Here is an 18684-nt window from a genome sequence, read left to right as displayed (position 1 = left end):
GGTTCTGGTCCCAGCTCTGTTGCCAACCTGCTGGGTGAGCCTTGGGCAAGTCCCTGGCCCTGTCTGTGCCTCTGTTTACCCTCACAACTTTGGTCTGTTGTGCAAGATTGTGAGCTCATTGGGGTAGGGACTGTCTCTTGCTCTGTCTGTGAAACGAGTGGCACAACTAGGCCCAATATCAGTTAGTGCCTCCAGCTGCTGTCATGACACAAACAAAAAATAATCAGGGTTGTGAACAAAAGGTTGAAATAGTGATGTGGGTGTAACCAATGCAGCAATGCTGCCTGAGTCTGCAGAGAGCCAGAACCCACAGCTGTGAGAGGAGGGAGCTTGCCTGAGTGTAGCCGATGCAGCAATGCTGCCTGTGTTTGCAGAGCCTGAGTCCATTGCCCTGAATGGGGGAGCTGGCCAGAGTGTAGCTGACACAGTGATGCTGCCTGAGTCTGCAGAGAGCCCTAGCTGGGACTGGGCAGCATCCCCTAGAGCTGGGCAGGGGGAAGCTCTCTGACCCCAACGTCAGAAAAGACCAGGAGGTACAGTGGCCCACTGGCTTTGGCTCTTCCTCTCTAGCCTACTGGCAGCAGGGGTCAGATTAACGGAACAAAGTGGTGCCTTCTCCCAGTTACCCCAGAATGAGATGCTGCTCCCCATGGATGGCACAGATCCCACTAATGGAGCCCCCTTTCCCCATGCATGGTGCATTTCCACCTGGGGACAGCCCTCCTCTCCCCATGGAATAGTCCAGATCTCCCTGGGGCTGCCCCCACTTCCCATGGATGGTGTGGATCCCCTGGGGCCAGCCCCCACTCTCCATGGATGGTGCAGATCTCCCTAGTGTGAGCTCCTCTCCCCATGGACAGCACAGATTCCCCAGGGACTGGCCTCCCTCTCCCCATAAGAACACTCATACTGGGTCAGACAAATGGTCCATCTAGCCCAGTGTCCTGTCTTCTGACAGTGGCCAGTGCCAGGTGCCTCAGAGTGAATGAACAGACCAGGCAATCATTGAGTGTTCCCCTGTCATCCACTCCCAGCTTCTGGCAAACAGAGGCTTAGGGACACCCAGTGCATGGGGTTGCATCCCTCTCCATCCTGGCTAATAGCCATTAATGGACCTATCCTCCAGGAAATTATCTAGTTCTTTTTTTAAACTCTGTTGTAGTTTTGGCCTTCACAACATCCTCTGGCAATGAGTTCCACAGGTTGACTGCACGCAGTGTGAAGAAATACTTCCTTTTGTTTGTTTCAGACCTGCTGCTTATTAATTTCATTAGGTGACCCCTAGTTCTTTGTTATGTGAAGGAGTAAATAACACTTCCTTATTCTCTTTCTCCATGCCAGTCAAGATTGTATAGATCTCAGGCATATCCCCCCTTAGTTGTCTCTTTTCCAAACTGAAAAGTCCCGGTCTTATTAATCTCTCCTCATACTGAAGCTATTTAATACTCCGAGTCATTTTTGTTGCCCTTCTTCCTTTTCCAGTTCTAATTGTAACTCCCCTTTCCCTCCTGGGTTACTCAGGAGAAGGCAACACTCACTGTGTGCCTGGGTGCCTGATGTTGTTGACAATAAAGGAGAGCCTGAGTATCCCAGTGGTGATGTTGGATAGGTGGGAATCCTCTCTCCACCCCTCTGCTGCAGTCCTTTTACTTGTAAAGGAAATTAAAATTGGCAGTATCTCCTCCTGGCTGGGCCCTGTATGTACACACTCAATGGTGTGCCTTGGGAGCCTCCAGGAATAAACTTAACCTAATCTGTGCAATGGGTCTAACTCAAAAATATCAATTATAAACAATACACACCCCATAGACACTTAGACTGGAGTTAACACACCTTTAGTTAACAATTTAAGGAAACATGGCCCAACAGACTGAGACTGAATGTCACTACTAATTTAAATCAGCAGAGGGCAGTTCAATAAATACATAAATACAGTTTACGGTAATAAAGGAAACTTATCTAACGTGCCACCCTTTACCTGACCCCTGAGTGTGCACTCCTCTGGATTGCAGAGTGCTAAGTACTGTCTTGCGTGGGAGCGCTTGGAGATCTTGAAGCTGGGGACGGCACTCTGTTGGTCCAGTGAATCAGTCCAGCCTTCTAATTCTAATTGGGGATCAGGCCAAGCTGCATAACCCTCTGAAGACTGGAGTGGTTCTGACCAGATGTCAGCAACCCTGGGTTTTGGTTCGATGACAAGCCCGCTCTGCCTCTTCTCAGATAACCCCTTAGAGGCTCTTTGCTGTCCCCCTTCCTTTGCAAGCACTTTGCCAAATATGGGTGGTGGTTACTCCCACTACCGTCGCTGCAGGCCCACCTCAGTCAGCTCTGGGCACAGCCACGGTTTCTGCCCTGGCTCCAGCGAAGCCTGCAACCACCTCTGAGGCTCCCTGCTCGATCAAAGCACCAGCAGGTCTCAGCAGCAGCTTCTGGATTCCTAGCAGCAGCTTAGCAGAAGCTCCTGCCACAGGTACCGACTTTGACTTTTCTCTAGGGGTGCTCCCCTCCCCACTCCACCCCAAGGACCCGCCCCACTCGGCCCCTTCCTCCAAGACCCCACCTTTGCTCCACTCCTTCCCACCCCCAAGGCCCTGCCCTTGCTCCGCCCCTCCCCCAAAGCCCCACCCTTACTCTGCCCCACCTGATGCCCAGCTTAGCTGATTGGGGGCGCTGCCCAACAGCTGATCAGCAGGGCAGCCAAACAGGGTGGCTGGGGCTGCTGAGCACCCGCTATTTTTTTTCCATGGGTGCTCCCGCCCCAGAGCAGCCACGGAGTCAGTGGCTATGGCTCCTGGTATGGACAGAGCTCCATCAAAACAATCTCAGCGCCGCTCCCAAATGGAGCCCAGCGCATGCTCTCCCTGCGCTCCCTGGGAGAGGAAGTCTCGCTCTCTCTCTCTCTCTCTTTTCCCCTAAGGCATCATGGGAGTTGATTGCAGAACTCAGGATCTTCCCAGCTGGAACACTTCCAATGAAGTTCAGAAGCCCCTGTGCTAAATGGTGCCGACATAATATATCTTTTTTGAGATGGGGTGACCACAAATGGCATGGATTTCCTAGTGCGTCCCCATCATCGCATGGTCAGCACAGATTCCTGTAGCATGGACCCTGTTCCCAATGGATGGCATGGATCCCCCTAGTGCAGGGGCCCCTTTCCCCGTGGATTCCCCCTACTGCGGGCCCCTTTCCCCAGTCCAAATGTACGGGGTGGATCCCCATAGTGCAGTCCTTCCTCCCCATCAAGAGAGTGTTTCCCCTTAGTGCAGGCCCCTCTCCCCACTCTAGGGTGACCAGATGTCCAGCTTTCGACTGGAACATCTGGTCGAAAAGGGTCTCTGGCAGCCCTGGTGAGCTCTGCCAACCGGGCCATTAAAATCCGGGCGGCGCTGCTGCGGACCTAAGGCAGGCTAGTTCCTACCTGTCCTGGCTCCATGCTGCACCCTGGAAGTGGCCAGAAGGTCCTGCTCCTAGGAGGGGGGGCCATGGGGCTCTGCACACTGCCCCTGCCCTGAGCACCGGCTCCGCACGGCCAATGGGAGCTAGGTGGGGCAATGCCTGCAGGCAAGAGCAGCGCACGCTGTGGGGCCTCCTGACTGACCCCGCCAAGGAGCCGGACCTGCTGCTGCCCCCAACCCCAAGCCCCAACACCTTGCCCCAGACCTGAGGCTCCCCTAACCCGGATCCCTCTCCCGCACCTCAAACCCCTCATCCCCAGCCCCACCCCAGAGCCTGCATCCCCAGTCCAGAGCCCGTATACCCTCCTGCACCCCTACCTCCTGCCCCAGCCCTGACCCCCCCCAAACCTGGAGCCCCCTCCTGCACCCCAGAACCCACACCCCCCAGCTCAGAGCTCTCACCCCGCCTGCACCTCAAACCCCTGCCCCAGCCCAGAGCCGCCTGCCACATTCCGAATCCCTCGGCATCACCCCTGAGCCAGGAGCCCCACCCCAGCACCCCAAACCCCTCATTCCCGGCCTCACCCCAGAGCCAACACCTCCAGCCCAGAGCTCTCACCCCTGCCACACTCCAACCCCCTGCCTCAACCCGCAGCCCACTCCCACATTCTGAATCCCTTGGCCCCACCCCCCCAGCCTGGAGCCCCCTCGTGTACGCCAACCCCCTCATCCCCAGCCCCACCCCAGAGCCTGCATCCCCAGCCCCAGCCTAGAGCCCATATACCCTCCTGCACCCCTACCTCCTGCCCCAGCCCTGACCCCCCCCAAACCTGGAGCCCCCTCCTGCACCCCAGAACCCACACCCCCCAGCTCAGAGCTCTCACCCCGCCTGCACTGCAAACCCCTGCCCCAGCCCAGAGCCGCCTGCCGCATTCCGAATCCCTCGGCACCACCCCTGAGCCAGGAGCCCCACCCCAGCACCCCAAACCCCTCATTCCCGGCCTCACCCCAGAGCCAACACCTCTAGCCCAGAGCTCTCACCTCTGCCACACTCCAACCCCCTGCCTCAACCCGCAGCCCACTCCCAGTCAATGCCGACTCCAGTTTTAGACAAAGTTCTCTTTTCTGTTTTGCTGTTTTCTTTTGCAAGCTATGGATATCATATAGAAAGACAAATACTGACTCTAGCTTCTGCATCTGTTGAAATTTTTCATCAACCGAGTGAATAGCAGTGTCAAGGACTGCGAAATAGAAATTCACTTTGAACCTTTGTTTTGGGTTCTGAATGGTGTGCCTCGTCCTTCATACAAAAACTGCTGTTTCTTTTGCCGAATGTGAACTGGCTCTGGTTCAAATTCTGTCGGAAAGTCTATTTCTTCAGCAAGCTAGAGAGAATCTACTAGTGTTCTTTCAAACCCTTCATCACTTCTGAATTCCTCAGGAATATTTTTAGTTTGCTGCAGTTTTTGAATACCAGAATGTACATTCAAGTTCTTTTCCTGAAGCTGCTTACTGGTGAGGTTAATCTTGAAAAGGATATTATACCACAAAATGAGTGAAGTCACAAATTTGAACTTGGAAAGAGCTTCTGCATCTGAACGTGCCATATTGCCAGATGATCCAGTAAAGGTAGTATCATCAGAAGTTTCAATTAGGGCCTCATAAATGTTTCCAAGTTCATAGCAAAGAGGCTTCAAAGCATCAGTGCGACTCTCCCATCCTGTCTAAGTGGTTTCACAGTTAGAGAATTCACATAGCGAGTCAGAATCGCCCAACAGCGTGTTGAGCCTGAGAAAAACAAACAAACACGTTGCACCAGGTCAAAGAAACTGCTTGCCTCCAAACAGCATCTAACAGCATCATTGACAACCAAATTCAGAGAATGCGCACTGCAAGGAAGGAAAAAGGCCCTAGGATTGATTTCCATCATTCTCCTTTGCACACCATTGTCTTTACCCTTCATTTCTCCCATTATCATAGCCTTGGCCACATAAGTTTTCAACAGATAATGACATTGTTTCAAGCTCTTGTAGAATAGTTTCAGTCATAAATGCTCCAGTCGTCTCCTTCAGTGGTATGAAACCCAAAACATGTTCCTTTATGATCACTTCAAGATTATCTTCATCTGCAGACTTTTCCACAGCCACAAAATGAATGATCATTGTCATTTGTTCAACATGACTCACATCGGGTGTACAGTCCAGTATTATTGAAAAGTATTTTGCAGAATGGGCAGCTTCTACAATTTTCTTTTTAATGCCATTTGCTAGGATTTGAATCAGTTCATTCTGCATATTTATTCCAAAGTAATGAACCTCTGTTTCATGATCAGTTATTTTACGTAGATACTCCTTCATCACTGGATCAAACAAAGCGAGGTATTCAACAAATTTTATAAGGTTTCCATTACCTGGCGTGTATAATTTTTCATTTCTACTGCAGCCGTGGAATGCTAAATTTTGCCCACTGAGAACTCTCACTAAAGCAATCAGACGTTCTAATATTTGTTGCCAATATTCTTCTTTTTCCTTGATCACACGTAAATTTTCTTCATCGATAGTTTTTCCTTTTTTCAATCATAATTCAAGTTCTTTCCAATTTTGAAAATATTCCAAATGTTCTGTACTTCTTTCATGTGAAGAGAGAATTGAAGATATGTTTTTCCAGTCCTTCGAACCATTTTCAGTAAGTGATGTACCAGTTGCTTGATTTCTAAACAACTTGCAGCAAAAGCAAGTGAAAATCCTTCGACACTGAATATTGTAACCAGTTTCAATGAATTCCTTCCCCATTAATGAGTTTCCTCTTGTAATGCTGAGCAGAGAATTTTCTTTTATTTCTATCCTTAGGGAAGGAAAATTCATGAACTTGTTCGGGTCCGTGTTCCACGAGAATTTGTCTCACACTGTCATCACTTCTGGGCCATGAAGCTGGGTCCCCATACTGTAACTTGTTTGTAACTTCCTCATCCTTTCTGCCTTCTACTTCACTCACTTCAATTTCTGCATGTGTCTCTGAAGATGAATACATTTTCTCCACTTCCATATCAGTCTTATGCTGTGAGCTGACTTCATCTAGAAGTAAGTTTCCATCATCTTGAGTTTCCAAGCTGCTTTTTTGTGGATGTGAGCTACCCTCATCTCAAAGTAATATACCTTCATCTTAAAAAGAAAAGGAGTACTTGTGGCACCTTAGAGACTAACCAATTTATTTGAGCATAAGCTTTCGTGAGCTACAGCTCACTTCATCGGATGCATAAGTGAGCTGTAGCTCACGAAAGCTTATGCTCAAATAAATTGGTTAGTCTCTAAGGTGCCACAAGTACTCCTTTTCTTTTTGCGAATACAGACTAACACGGCTGTTACTCTGATACCTTCATCTTGATATTCCATATTGCTTCCATGCGGTTGTGAGCTAACCTCCTCTCCAAGTAAAATTCCCTCATCTGGATGCTTTGAACTGCTTCCATCTTTATTTGGCTTAAAGAGAAGATATTTCAGGAAGGATCCCTGCTGAAATTGATTGAAATTGAAAGGATCCCTGCTGTTTTGCTTGGTCCTTTTCCCTCTCAGCCTTTCCTTTACAATACTCAGCTCCTGAGGGTTTTCTTTTTCCTTTTTCTGCCATGGGGCATTTGAATGCTCCCGACTGCAAGCATTATAGCGTTAAGGATGGCTGACACCCCCACACATGGTTGACCATTTAACCACATTGCAACCATCCCAACACGTCTTTTCACTGGTTCAATGATTAGTAACATAAATTCACTTACCTGTTAAAACAGTTAGTTACAGCGTTTACACGGAAACAAAATGATCTTTATCAACGTTATAACCCGACACCGGTTGTTTGGAAAGTAATCCCCTTCCTCAGGATTAGCCGCTTGGAGTGTGACGTCATCACTTTCATAGTCTATTAAGCGTTAACGCTGTTACTTTTCTTTTATGGATCTTATTTACCACATGTGAACCAGTTATAACAAAGAAAAGTTCATAATTATACAGCCCGATAATAACGCTAAGGTTTAATAATGCTTAAAGATACTCACATTTTGGATTTATAATGCTGAAAGACGTTATTCTTTATTCTTCGGCACCAAGAAACACAATTTTCCACAGTATTCGCTCGATTCTTAACCATCTTCCTGCAACATGTGTTAAAATGACCATTTGATATGTATTAACTCGTGAGATCTCCGCTCTACATGAATTTCCAGCTATGCGACCTTGATGTATATTCGAGTTAGGTGTCACTAGCATTGAAGCTCTTGCGGCTGGCAGACGTGTTTCATTGTGGCTGAGATAATTGCTTATCAAAATTGCGGAGTGGGTCATCTTGATCCTACGTCGCAAATTGAAAAAAAAATTCGCTAAAATATTTATTTTTGCATTAAATAAAAGATTTGACATATTAATAAATTCTCAGAATTGTAGAGAAATGAATTATAATTCATATTCCCTCCATACACGCACAAAAATTGAAATAATGACATCTTCATTATTTTATTTGTATTTTTTTCCTGTTTTTCTTTTTAAATTTGATTTTTCCCCCTCAAATTTGGCGCCCCATTTAACTTGGCATGCTAGGTGACTGCCTAGTTCGCCTATATGGACAGACTGCCCTGGGACAGGGTCGACCCCCTATTGTGGGCCCCCTCCCCATGGATGGCGTGGAACCTGCTAGGGCAGGCCTCTGCCCCTGCACTCCAAGCGTCATGTTCCTGTATCAGATGTGGACTGGTGACAGAGCTCGCTTACACATGCCTGATGTGTTCCTCATAAGATCCTTTATTGCTCTGCCAGATGGCTAGTTTTACATAAGGTTACATTGCAACTCCCCCTTTAAGTTCTACATTCCTGCCATTTACAAAGTTTACACTATCACACTATCTTTGAAGTTCAGTCTGTGTTGGTCCGTTACATGTTTCTGAATCATACTGGTTTTCTAATTACATGACCTGAATGCGTAACAACTTGGTCATCTGGTTGTCCATTTGTTGCAATGACTGGCTGTGGTCAGTATGGAATCCTTGAGTTCTTCTTCTTCTTCTTCTGCATCTGCCCTCTGTAGAGTTTTCTCTGTTGATTGTTCTTTCTGAGGAACAAACTGTAGATGTTGACCCTTTCTGTTGAACTCTCCACTGTCGGTCTCACTCACATATGATCTGGGCACTGAACTCCTTTTCTTTACAACAGTTGGAATTGGGTATCTTTTTTCTCCATCCAATTTGACATGAACATAGTCACCAGGTTCTAGGCCCAACATTTCTGTAACGGATTGATGTCTGTTGTAAAAGTGTTTGTAGGCTCTTTTAGCCTTTTTATCTGATTTGGCTACTCTCTTCATGTCTGGCCACTTTGGCGATTGGTTCTTTTCCAAAGTTGAAACAGACATTCAGAGTTGTCTTCCCATCAGGAGCTGTGCTAGACTATATCCAGTAGCTGGTATTGGTGTTGATCTGTAACTCAGAAGAGAGAGGAATGGATCTTCCTGCAGCAGGATTTTCTTGGCTACAATCATATTGTGTTTTGCAATTACTTAGATTGTGCTGCAGTGAATTGTGGTCTGTTGTCCATCACTAGTTGTTCTGGAATGACAAAATGAGTAAAAGTGCACTTCATTTTCTCAGTAACACTATAATATTTATATATTTCAAGTACATTATTTCAATATACCTGTAAAAATAGTCTATGACAACCTGATAACAATGGCCCCTGAATCTGCATAAATCTGTAGCTAGTCTCTTCCAGTGTCTGTCTGGTACAGGTGTTATTAAAGGTTCTTTGTGTTGTGTGGGTCTGTTAGTTCGGCAGTGTTCACATGCAGATACTTTATTCTTTATGTCCTTGCTGATGTCTGACCCCCACAGCGTCTGGTTGGCCTGTTCACAGCATTTAGTTAATCCTTGATGTCATGAGTCCATTTGACTTGCTTAATTCTCCACAAACCAGGAAGTAGTGTCTTGTCACTTTCCAGCCACTCCTAATGTAACATAGAACTTCCTGAAGTTGCTTGTCTGTTGAGGTTGCTTTGTGTAGCTGGAGTAGCCTCTCTTTTCTGACACTGGTCTGTATGCATCCACAACATCTCCTTGTCTCAAGGGATTTATTATAAAGACTTTTAACACTCAAGTGTCTGCTTAAAGTTTCTAAGCTAGTTTCAGGTTTGTCAAGTTGCTCTTGGTTTTGCTGTCTCACCAGCTCAGGCAGCGTTGCCCTCCGTATAGCTGTGGCTAGGGTTAAAGCTCTCTTCAACTGTAGCTGCTATGAAAGATTTTTATCTATTAACCCAATAGCCTCTGATATTTTCATGTTTTGCATTCCCAGAATCACAGTTTTCAGCCAATGTATGCAGAGTTCTTACAAACCATTGAACATTTTCCCCTGGTCCTTGAATTCTTTGGTGGAAACATGCAATTTAATAAATCATATTTCTCTGAGGTATCTACGGTGTAAGTAGTGTTTGAATGAGCTCTCCCCGACATCTAGTGGTGAGCTGTGGAAGAGGACTTCGGGAGCTGATCTTGTTTGCATGGACACACTCACGCTGCCTAGGTACTCAGCATGATGGGATTGCTTGCCCAAATGATCATAGAATCATAGACTATCAGGGTTGGAAGAGACCTCAGGAGGTCATCTAGTCCAACCCCCTGCTCAAAGCAGGACCAACACCAACTAAATCATCCCAGCCAGGGCTTTCTCAAGCTGGGCCTTAAAAACCTCTAAGGATGGAGTTTCCACCACCATCCCAGGTAACCCATTCCAGTGCTTCACCACCCTTCTAGTGAAATAGTGTTTCCTAATATCCAACCTAGACCTCCCCCACTGCAACTTGAGACCATTGCTTCTTGTTCTGTCATCTGCCACCACTGAGAACAGCCGAGCTCCATCTTCTTTGGAACCCCTCTTCAGTTAGTTGAAGGCTGGTATCAAATCCCCCCTCACTCTTCTCTTCTGCAGACTAAACAACCCCTGTTCCCTCAGCCTCTCCTTGTAAGTCATGTGCCCCAGCCCCCTGGTCATTTTCGTTGCCCTCTGCTGGACTCTCTCCAATTTGTCCACATCCCTTCTGTAGTGGGGGGACCAAAACTGGATGCAATACTCCAGCTGTGGCCTCACCAGTGCTGAATAGAGGGGAATAACCACTTCCCTCGATCTGCTGGCAATGCTCCTACTAATACAGCCCAATATACCATTGGCCTTCTTGGCAACAAGGGCACGTTGCTGACTCATATCCAGCTTCTCATCCACTGTTATCCCCAGGTCCTTTTCTGCAGAACTGCTGCTTAGCCAGTCGGTCCCCAGCCTGTAGCAGTGCATGGGATTCTTCCTTCCTAAGTGCAGGACTCTGCACTTGTCCTTGTTGAACCTCATCAGATTTATTTTGGCCCAATCCTCCAATTTGTCAAGGTCACTCTGGACCCTATCCCTACCCTCGAGCTTATCTACCTCTCCCCACAGCTTAGTGTCACCTGCGAACTTGCTGAGGCTGCCATTCATCCCATCCCCAGATCATTAATGAAGATATTGAACAAAACCGGTCCCAGGACCGACCCCTTGACATTCAGCCTTGACAAAGCTAGTTAGGTTTTTTGGCCCCATTGCTTCCCTTGGGAGGCTGTTCCAGAACTTCACTCCTCTGATGACCTAGCGTAGCCACTCACGCAATCCCAGAATTCCAGACATTTTGATACTTCCAGAAAGGGCATGGGCCTGCCCCAGCTGGTGTGACTCCGCCCCCGCTGACATGACCTTGGACACATGGGGCTTCTGAGGTCATGCCACCCAGGGGATGCCCTTTTGAAGAATGCACCTCTCTACCCCCACTGTTGTGACCTTACGTGTGAGGAGCAGCATGCTCTTCAAAAGGGCCATCCTGTCCCCTCCTGACACTGGACAAAACCATGCCCAGTTTTTTCTGGGGACCAGATGGGGACAACCGCTAGAAAAGCAGGACTGTCCGATTTCAAACTGGACAAGTGTCTGCCTAGAGCAGACCCCACTCTCTGCTCATTCTGGCTTTGGGTAGCAATGTGGATGATTGGGATATTGATGTTGGCATCTGTCTTCTGTGGGACACAGGGCAGGGTGTCTACACTTGAGGCAGATTGAAGGTTTCCTCCTCACCCATGGGGAATGATGAGAGGTTTGATTTTAAGAAAATTGGAGGATAAGATTTAGCTTTGCATAGTCAGAAGTCACTGATCGAGCCCAGACCTCGATCCCTGCCTCCATCCTTGTGACTGTGTATCTGTGGCACTGCTGTGACATGTGTGCTGGGCCGGCTGCCCCACTGCCCCCTCTTTGGTTTCTCACAGTGCACTAGCTTAGGTGCCAGGCCTCGGGCCTCTGCCTCTCCGGGGGTGGGATCCTGTGAGTCTCCCTATCACGGACTCACAGGTTGTGCCCACTCTTGGCCCCGGGGGGAACCCCCTTCAGTGTGACAGCCCTTCTTGGGGGTCCACCCTCTCTCTCAGGGGTTAACCCCTTCCACCTCCTGGAACTGCACCTCTCTGAGCCTTAGCACACCTGTCTCTCGTTGTGGGCCCCCTCAGGGAGTCCACTCGCTCTGGACCCCCGGGGCCTCCACTCCCAGAGGGAATAACGCAACCTTGTTCTCTAGACCAGAGCAACTCTCAGCCAGCGTAAAATAGGAGGGTTTATTGAGTGTCTGAACACAGCATAGGAAACTATCAGGGCCCTCAGGTCTGGCACAGCACATCCAAGTCTCCCCTGCATTCAGGTGGGCTCTGCCTACTCTCTCTCTCCAGTCCCAAGCCCCCATGCTTCCCATCTGGGCATCTGATATCACCTCCCCCAAGTCCTGCCTCTGTCCATTGTCTTCCGTCCTAGTAAACAGGGTCGCCCCCATTGTCCTCCCACTGGCCAGAACCGGCTGTAACTCCTGATCTGGGCCTCCTGGTCACCAGGTCATCAGGTCATCAGTCACTGGGGTATCCATTGTCCAGGCCATTGGCCATGGTCCGCAGTTCTGTTCCTGATCCTCTGTGACAACAAACTCCCTCTCCCATCACCTTGTTAAACCAGTAACACCCAGGGAAACTGAGTCCCACCCCGTCTGCATGCAAACCACTGGAAAAAACAAGGAAAAATGAAGTAAACCTCCCACTTTGTCACATCTCTCCCCCCTTTAAGTCTGAACTGAGAGGGATCACTTAGCCAGTGACCTGGGGAACTTCAGGGCCCCCGCCCCATGATAAAGTAGTTTTTTAAGGGCCCACACCATGGCCAGGCATTCCTTCTCTATGGCCGCATAGTGTCTCTCCCCCTAAGTATCAGTTTGCAACAGCTCTGCATCCAGCCCCGTGTCTGAGGCATCAGTGAACACCCGGAAGGGTTTGTTAAAATCCGGGTTTACCAGCACCGGGCTTTGAATAAGTGCCCCCTTCAGCGCACAGAGGGCCCTCTGGCACTTCTTGGGCCAGACCACCTTGTCTGGCTTTCCCTTCCTACGGAGCACCGTGAGGGGAGCTGCCAGGGAGCTAAAGTGGGGCACAAACCTCCAGTAGTACCCTGCCATCCCAATGAAAGCCTGGACCTGCTTCTTAGTCTGGGGAGCGAGCCAATCCTTGATTGCCACCAGTTTGGCCGGCTCCAGCTTCAGGTGGCCGCTCCTCACCTTGTGGCCCAGGGATGACACCTCTGCCATTCCCACCTTGCACTTTCCAGCTTTTATGGTTAGTCCTGCATCCTGGAGGTGACCCAGCACCCTCCTCACCTGGGACACATGTTCTTCCCAGGTCTGGCTAAAGACACAGATATCATAAATATATGCTAGAGCAAAGTCCTCCATCCCCCTTAGTAACTGGTCCACCAGGTGCTGGAAGGTGGCAGGTGTCCCCTTGAGGCCAAAAGGCAGGACCAGGAACTTGAAGAGCCCTGTTGGGGTAGTGAAGGCAGACTTCGCCCTGGCCTCTGGGTCCAAAGGCACCTGCCAGTAGCCTTTGGTAAGATCCATGGTAGTGAGGTATCGGGCACCCCCCAACTTGTCTAGGATCTCATCGGTCCTAGGCATGGGGTACTCATCGGACATGGTGTTGGCATTGAGCTTCCGATAGTCCACACAGAACCAGATCGACCCGTCCTTCTTGGGGACCAGCACCACGGGACAGACTCAGGGGCTGGAGGACAGCTGGATCACCCCTAAAGCCAACATGTCTCCAACCTCTCTCTCCAGATCCTGGGCTGTTTTCCCAGTGACCCTGAATGGGGAACACCTGATGGAAGGGTTGTGGGCCCAGGCCAGTTGGAGAACAGCTGCCGGTATGAATGCTGGACCTCTCTGATCTCTGCCTGCTGGGCAGGGGTTAGCTGGTCTGAGAGGGGAATTGATTCCAGCGAGGGGTCAGCCCCAGCCTCAGGGAGGAGACCCACCAGAGGATCCTCTCCCTTCTCCTCCCACTGCCCACACCCAGCCAGCCCCAACTTCTCCCTGTCCCAATATGGCTTCATCATATTGACATGGTGCACCCTGTGGCTGTGTGCCCGGTTGGACAGTTCCACTACATATTTCACCTCATTTACCTGTCTGATGACCTTGAAGGGGCTGTCCCAGGCAGCTTGCAGCTTCTTCTTTCTCACGGGGATGAGAAGCATCCCCTGGTCCCTGGTAGCATAGGAGCAGGCACGTGCTGAGCGGTTGTACCAGATCTTCTGCTTCCTCTTTTCCCTGGCTAGGTTTCCCCTGGCCAAGCCCATGAGCTCCACAAACTTCTCCCGGAAGGTCAATACATACCCCATTGTGGGAGGCCTTCCCCTCCCACTCGTCCCTCATCAAGTCGAGGGGTCCCCTCACTCTCCTCCCACACAGCAACTCGAAAGGGGAAAACCCTGTGGATTTCTGGGGCACTTCCCTGTATGTGAACAGCAGGTGGGGTAAATACTTGTCCCAGTCCTGTGGGAGCTGGTCCATAAAGGTTTTCAGCATCATCTTTAGGGTCCCATTGAACCTCTCCACCAGCCCACTGGACTGAGGGTGGTACGCTGAGGCCCAGGTGTGTCAGACCCCACACTTCTCCCACAAGCACTGGAGTAGGGTTGACATGAAGTTAGACCCCTGGTCTGTAAGGAACTCCTTGGGGAACCCACTCTGCTGAAAATGGTCAGCAGTGCGTCTGCCACGGTGTCTGCCTCCATAGAGGACATGGCCACTGCCTCGGGGTAGCGCATAGTGAAATCTACCCCCACCAGAATGTATTTCTTCCCCGACTGGGTTGCCCTGCTGAGGGGCCCCACTATGTCCATAGCCACCTTCTGGAAAGGCTCCTTTATGATGGGCAGAGGTCTCAGAGCGGCTTTACACTTATCCTGGCCCTTCCCCCCCCTCTGGCAGGAGTCCCAGGCCCTGCAATGCTGTTGGACGGCGTCAAAGGCCCCGGCCAGTAAAAGTTCTGCAGCAGCCTCTGCCTGGTGCGCCAGATGCCCTGAAAGGGGAATATTGTGGGCCAAGTACAACAGTCTGTGGTGGTACCTCTGGGGAACCACCAATTGCCTCCTGGCTTTCCAAGGTTCAGTTGGCCCTGAACCAGCCCATTCCCGGTACAGGAATCCCTTCTCCCACAGGAATCTCTCCCGGCGGTCCTCCCCCGGGGATCCTGCACCATAGCGGCCAGCAAGGGCCATCAGCTTCTCTAAGGAGGGATCTTCCTGCAGCTCCATCTGGAATTCGGCTGTGGGGTTTGAGGATACAGGCCTGGTTGGCGGTGACTCAGTTTCCCCACCTTGGGATGGAGGCTCTGGCCCACCCCTGTCAAGCCCTACCCTCAATGCTTTGGTCCCCCCTTTGGGAGGTCCCGCATTCCTCGCTGGCTCTGGCTCCGGGTAAGGACCAGGGTGCTCTGAGTGCCATCCGGCCAATTCTCCAAGTCATTACCCATTAGCACCTTGGTAGGCACGTGATCGTGCACCCCAACCTCTTTGGGTCCCTCCTTAGCCCCCCGTTTCAGGTGTATCCTCGCTACAGGCACCTTGATGGGGGGCCCGAACACTCCCCTCAGGGTCATATAATTATCCTATTTGTATGCATGCATCATTTTGGTATCTGAAGTTAGGAATATTGACTATGCATCTGTTACAAATGTGTAATACAAATGTGCCCACTAGGCAGAAGGCAATCAGTCTAGATGTCTCGCTGGAAAGAGCCATTAGGGAAAACAATAGGTCTTAGAAGATGCTAATCACCCACTGAGAAGTCTTCCTGGGGATGCTGCAAACAGTCTCTGAGTTATGGCTGCAGGGTCATGTGACCAAGTCACCTGGTACTGGACTCCCTGATAATACTAGTATTTTTCCACTAATCAGGGGTGGGAACTATCCTGGGAGACAAAGGATTCCTGCCATATGCAAAAACTATTTAAGACAGGGGAGTGACATCATCGTGGCTGGTTCTTCATTGACTCCCTGCCCAAGAAAGAGGACAGCTGGAAACACCTGACAAAAAGATTGGACAAGGAGAGAAGGACTGAGCCCAGGCTAGAAGGTTGTCTAGCCTGTGAATGGAATATCTGAAGTTTTAAGCTGAAAGCAAGTCTCTGCAATCTGCCTAAAACATCATTTAGGGTTAGAATTTGCTGTGTGTAACCAATTTCTTTAGTGTATTAAGCTTAGATTGCATTTTGTTTTATTTTCTTGGTAATCTGCTTTGATCTGTTTGCTATCCCTTATAATCACTTAAAATCTATCTTTGGTAGTTACTAAACTTGTGTTTGTTTTGTCTAAAACCCAGTGTGTGGAATTCATAACTGGGGGCAAAAAGCTATTGCATATCTTCCTCCACATTGAGGGAGGGGGTGAATTTCATTAGCTTACGCTGAACAATTCTCTGTGCAGTGCAAGACAGCATAATTTTGGGTTTACCCTCTGTAGTGGGGTGGTTACCCTGCTCCTGGGATAAAAGGAGTGAGAGCAGCTGAGGGAGAATGGCTGAGTAGCGGGCCACAGGTGTGGCCAGCTCAATCATGGCACAGCTGGCTCTGATAAGAGGGCTGTGAGTGGGACTCCAGCCTTGGACTGAGAAGGAGCTAGCTGTCTGGGAGAGATAGGGTACCTTTGACAGAGCAGTGCTGGGGAAGGGGCAGGCTGAGTGGGGGAGCTCAGGCCTGGCTACCTCCTAGGCTGAGGCCTGGCAGGAAGGCCTAAGGAGGGAAATAGACTTCTAGGATGGCGGATGGCACAACTGATCAAGAGAGCTTTAAACCAGGAATTCGGGGGAGACGGTTGGGAGATGTCCAGGTAATCTCCATGCCAGTTATTCTCTTTGAGAGGGAAGAAAACGAAGTAAGAAAGGATACAGCTGTGGGTAGGAGAATGGACATAAGGCGGAAGGGCAGTGTACATACCAGTCTAACAGGTAATATTGGTGGTAGAATGTCTGTGCCCAATTGGGTAAAGAATGAGAGTGAAGCCAAACGGCAAAAATTAAGATGTTTGTACACTAATGTGAGGAGCCTAGGTAATAAAATGGAGGAACTAGAGCTACAGGTGTGTAGCCAGACAGCCAGCCCCCCCCTCTCAGACCAGCATTGCTGGGAACACACGGGAGCCAAAACAACAGGGCACTTAACATAAATTCCAGCACAGCCTTTAGAAGCACAGGTGTGCTGCTACAATGTGCCTCTGGGAACATATACAACGATTAGGCTCACAGCAGACAGAGAAGCTGTGACAGACATGGCTCTTAGCCCCTACTAAATAGTGTGATGCACACACCCCAACATCCTAGGTGGGAAAATATTTACCCTAATAAAAGGAATGTCCAGTAGTCGAAACTTATTGTTTCTCTCCCTCGCAAGCGTAAACTACTCTTGCGAGAGCTGGCGTCGCCCAGACAGACCAGCCCCAATTTGGCATAAGAAAGGAGAAAGAGAATAAAGGAGTACAGAGGTATAAGTATGGGACCTACAGCACCATGATTTTTGAGTGCTTTTCACTATCTATCTGCTGGTCAGATAAGTGACAGCCTCCCAAGGCTTCTGCAGCTAAGAGGGTCCCTAAGCCTTGTCCCTTATTCGTCTTTCCGCGGAATTGAGTGACCGATCCTGGCTTGGCACCGCTGGAATCGAGAGATGCAAGGAGGGTAAGAAGCGCCCACACCTGATCTCCTATCTTTAGTGTACACATTTTGAAATAGAGCTCTATACTTTGTTTTCTTTCTTTGGGATTGTGGCTTCAGTTTTGTAACTTGTTGTGTGTGTAACATCTCTACATTTAAATAAGTAGGCACTAGCAATTTTGTAACCACATGATTAGAATCTAGTTTAATAAATTTTGGTAACCATTGTGCATAAGCCTGACTTGTTTCTCTGGTTTACTGTAAAGCAGCGAACACAATTAAAGAACCTCAGCCGTTTTGGCTATAAAGCCTGGCCATTAGGTGAGAGTACTAAGAGCCTAGCGTTGAGTTGTGCTGCCTCCACGGGGCAAACTCTTGGGGCACCTGTCAATCAATCCTGACTGCCCGCTGCGAAGGAGCTCTGAGCTCTAGCAGTTAAAGTCACGGGTGGTTAGGACCTTGGGGCATCCGTCAGCCTAGCCCGGGCTGCCCGCCGCAAAGGGACAGTGCGTCCTAGCGGTTAAAGTCACGGATGGTATAAAACGGGCATAGCTGGCACCTCACCAAACATCCTTGGCCATCGGCTAACAAGGTGCAGGAAGTGAAACCAGATATTATAGGGATAACAGAAACATAACAGAAACACGGAGAACAGTTTCCAGGTCCGGAGGAGGTCCTGGTAGAAGACCGGCAGCCCGGAGAGGTCTCGCGGAAGACCTCTCGGATCGAGATAAAGGAGCTGCAGGTCATAGCGGAGCCCTCGGAGGCGGCACAGGAAGGCGTGCACCAGTACGCTCCACGCCTGACTACCTGCACCATAAAGGAGTCTCTGCAGGGCCTGGAGGCGGAAGACATGGACCTGAGTGCGTAGGCACTTTATACCCTGCCCTCCCTCCCCCAGGGGCAGACGGAGGACCCCTGCAGAGACCCAGTGCAGTCCTGGCCAAAAGAACTCCAGAATCCTCAGGGCTGGGGGCCAGATACCTCTCTAGCTCTAAGACCTCCCTTTCCAACTGCTCTATCGCCGCATCCCTCCGTCGGCTGGCGCCCCGGGTGTAGTCACGGCAGAAGAGCCGGGCGCGCACCTTCCCCAGATCCCACTACTGCCACGCCGAGGGAAAGGCATGCTGCTGCCCTCGCCAGGCCAGCCAGAACTCCCGGAAGGATGCCATGAAGCCCACATCCTCCAACAAGCTGTTGTTAAAATGCCAATAGGCCA

The 18684-nt window shown here is 49.8% G+C and overlaps 1 protein-coding gene across 1 annotated transcript in view; it reads left to right on the top strand.

The window, feature by feature from the left end:
- LOC119564311 (macrophage mannose receptor 1-like) overlaps window positions 1-15999 on the top strand; it is a 38279-nt gene extending 22280 nt beyond the window's left edge. The window contains exon 7 of the mRNA XM_043532975.1: window positions 15716-15999. Within this exon, the coding sequence (XP_043388910.1) occupies window positions 15716-15784 (69 nt within the window). The 3' untranslated portion in view covers window positions 15785-15999. The remainder of the gene's footprint in view (window positions 1-15715) is intronic.
- Window positions 16000-18684: the final 2685 nt, after the last annotated feature.

This window comes from Chelonia mydas, chromosome 20 (genome assembly GCF_015237465.2).
Source record: "Chelonia mydas isolate rCheMyd1 chromosome 20, rCheMyd1.pri.v2, whole genome shotgun sequence".
NCBI lineage: Eukaryota > Metazoa > Chordata > Testudines > Cheloniidae > Chelonia > Chelonia mydas.
Note: the sequence above shows the minus strand (reverse complement) of the source record. Positions and strands in the feature narration are given on the sequence as shown.